This window comes from Montipora capricornis, chromosome 2, assembly GCF_036669925.1.
Source record: "Montipora capricornis isolate CH-2021 chromosome 2, ASM3666992v2, whole genome shotgun sequence".
In the NCBI taxonomy this organism is placed as follows: Eukaryota; Metazoa; Cnidaria; class Anthozoa; order Scleractinia; family Acroporidae; genus Montipora; species Montipora capricornis.
In genome coordinates, this window is record NC_090884.1 from 30215144 (window position 1) to 30217195 (window position 2052).

Genomic DNA, 2052 nt, shown 5'->3' on the forward strand with positions numbered 1-2052 from the left:
AAGCATATAGATATGGCTGTTAGGTCTGTATGCTACTTGGTGGCTGCTTCATGCGTACTTCATAACATCTGTGAATTAAGGAAGGATGACTTTTTAGAAGAATGGCTCGAGGATGTGCATAATGCTGTTGAACAGCCTGACAACATCCCATTGGCAAATCAGAGGGAAAAAGATGCCTCCTACATTCGAGATGCTCTTGCAGTATTTTTCACGACACCTGAGAGCCGGAAACTTGGTAGTGGCAGTGATTAAATTCAATTTTCTCCTCATTCACCATTTTCACGTGTGTCATAATGCACCTTGTTTACTTTCCCCCCCGCCCCAACCAATTTTGCCTAAACATTCTGTTCGATTTCTCTTGGGACGACTGTAATACCCAGAACATGCATTGTGGTCTATGTGAGAATGGCGAATGGACTATTAAGAACCTTCTCTTTTCTAAAGGGTGTTTACAAATGGATCTTGAACTTACACTGCTGTAGTCAATCTACATTTCTAAATGTGAAGCTGTGTCAGTGAACATCTTGTAATATTTTGCTCAGAGTCGTGAGAGTATATTTTTTTTACGTTCGCAAAAAGAATAGTTCTGTGTGTGCAGGGTTTCCCTTCGATTAGCAGTGGACTAATTCCTTTTTTGAGTTGGATCAATCTGTATTTGAAATTAAAACGGTATATAAAGTACAGTAGTTCATTTGTAGTAGCCCGTTAAAACACTGTGGTTCAATTATAGTTATAATAGCAACTTTATTTGAAATATTTTGCCGGGAAAAATATAAAGATCATAATATAACTTTATAAGCAACATGCCAGCTTTCATATTTGTCAGTGTCTTTACTGTTAAATATTTTTGTTATACAAAATTGACTGCTTAAAAAGATAAACAGTGTAACTAGGAAATTGCATCAGCTTTGTCACAGCTTATAATTAAAACAACGTTCTTTAACAGTTCAATGGAATTATTAACAACTTGTTTTAAGAGGAAAAATCTTTCTACAGGCCACAACATGTTACCTTTGAGAACTTTGGTTTTAAAGCTCAAAATAACTGCTTTCACTGCCACTGGCACCAGAGTTGTTCCCTTTATAGAAATCCATAACTTGGGGTGGATATGGATTTCTATTGTTATTTAAAAATTTAGCAACATCAGTTCATGTTGTCGTTCCTCTATGCGACGTTCATTATCCAGTTCCTTCAACCGCATCTCATGTTCAAACATATCTTTGTGCCGCATCTGTTCAAGCTTCATCAGCATATCCATTTCCCGTTCAGCAGCATCCTTAAAGCTGTCACTTAACACTGCCATAGATTTCTCAAGCTTGGTCTTCCTTTCTTTTTTGGAAACGTTGCTTTTCTTGACATAAGGTTTTAATTCTTCCTCTTCTAGCTCCAGTTTGCGTTTAGCAAGTTCACTGCATCCCTCTGCTTTCATGTCATTTGTATCGTTGCTTTGCTCTTCATCATGCACACTTGCCACTTCATCATCAGAGCCAATTTTGCCATCATCATCTGTTTCACTTTCCAAATCTGAATAGAGGGAAAGAAACAATATTACCCTAACATTGAAACCGTGATTAATACAATATGAATTTTCTGCTTTCCCTCAGTTCCATGTGCTAACCTTTTATGACACAGGAAGATAATATGCCGCCAGTTTTGCCAGAATGACAGTCTTGAAGTATGGTTTCTATTAATAATAATATTAGTAATATTAATAATAATAATAATAATAATAATAATAATTTTTAAAGCACAGACTTCCATGCAATGTTCAGTTGCACAAAAAAATTAAAAGGTATACATAAGCTTACATAAAAATCTAAAAGCTTGAAATGGAGCCACTCAAACAGCTAAGCTTAGCATAATGGAGGTCATTATCCTGATATTTACATATACCATGCAGGCCCTACCCCACCAGATAGACATAAAAAATACTTTACCTGCACCTTCATCAGGTAGACCTGAATCAATAAGACATGCGGGTGAAGATGTATCGCTGTGACCACATATTTGATCCATGCCATCAAAGAATTTTCATTTCTTTCGACGTTCAGT

At 36.4% G+C, this 2052-nt stretch overlaps 1 protein-coding gene across 1 annotated transcript in view; it reads right to left on the bottom strand.

Annotated features, from left to right (window-relative positions):
• Positions 1 to 1126: 1126 nt before the first annotated feature.
• Positions 1127 to 2052, bottom strand: part of LOC138037092 (transcription initiation factor TFIID subunit 7-like) — a 1521-nt gene continuing 595 nt past the window's right edge. The window contains exons 2-3 of the mRNA XM_068883092.1: positions 1938 to 1958; positions 1127 to 1524 (exon numbers count right to left, since the gene is read on the bottom strand). Coding sequence (XP_068739193.1) covers positions 1127 to 1524; positions 1938 to 1958 — 419 coding nt within the window. The remainder of the gene's footprint in view (positions 1525 to 1937; positions 1959 to 2052) is intronic.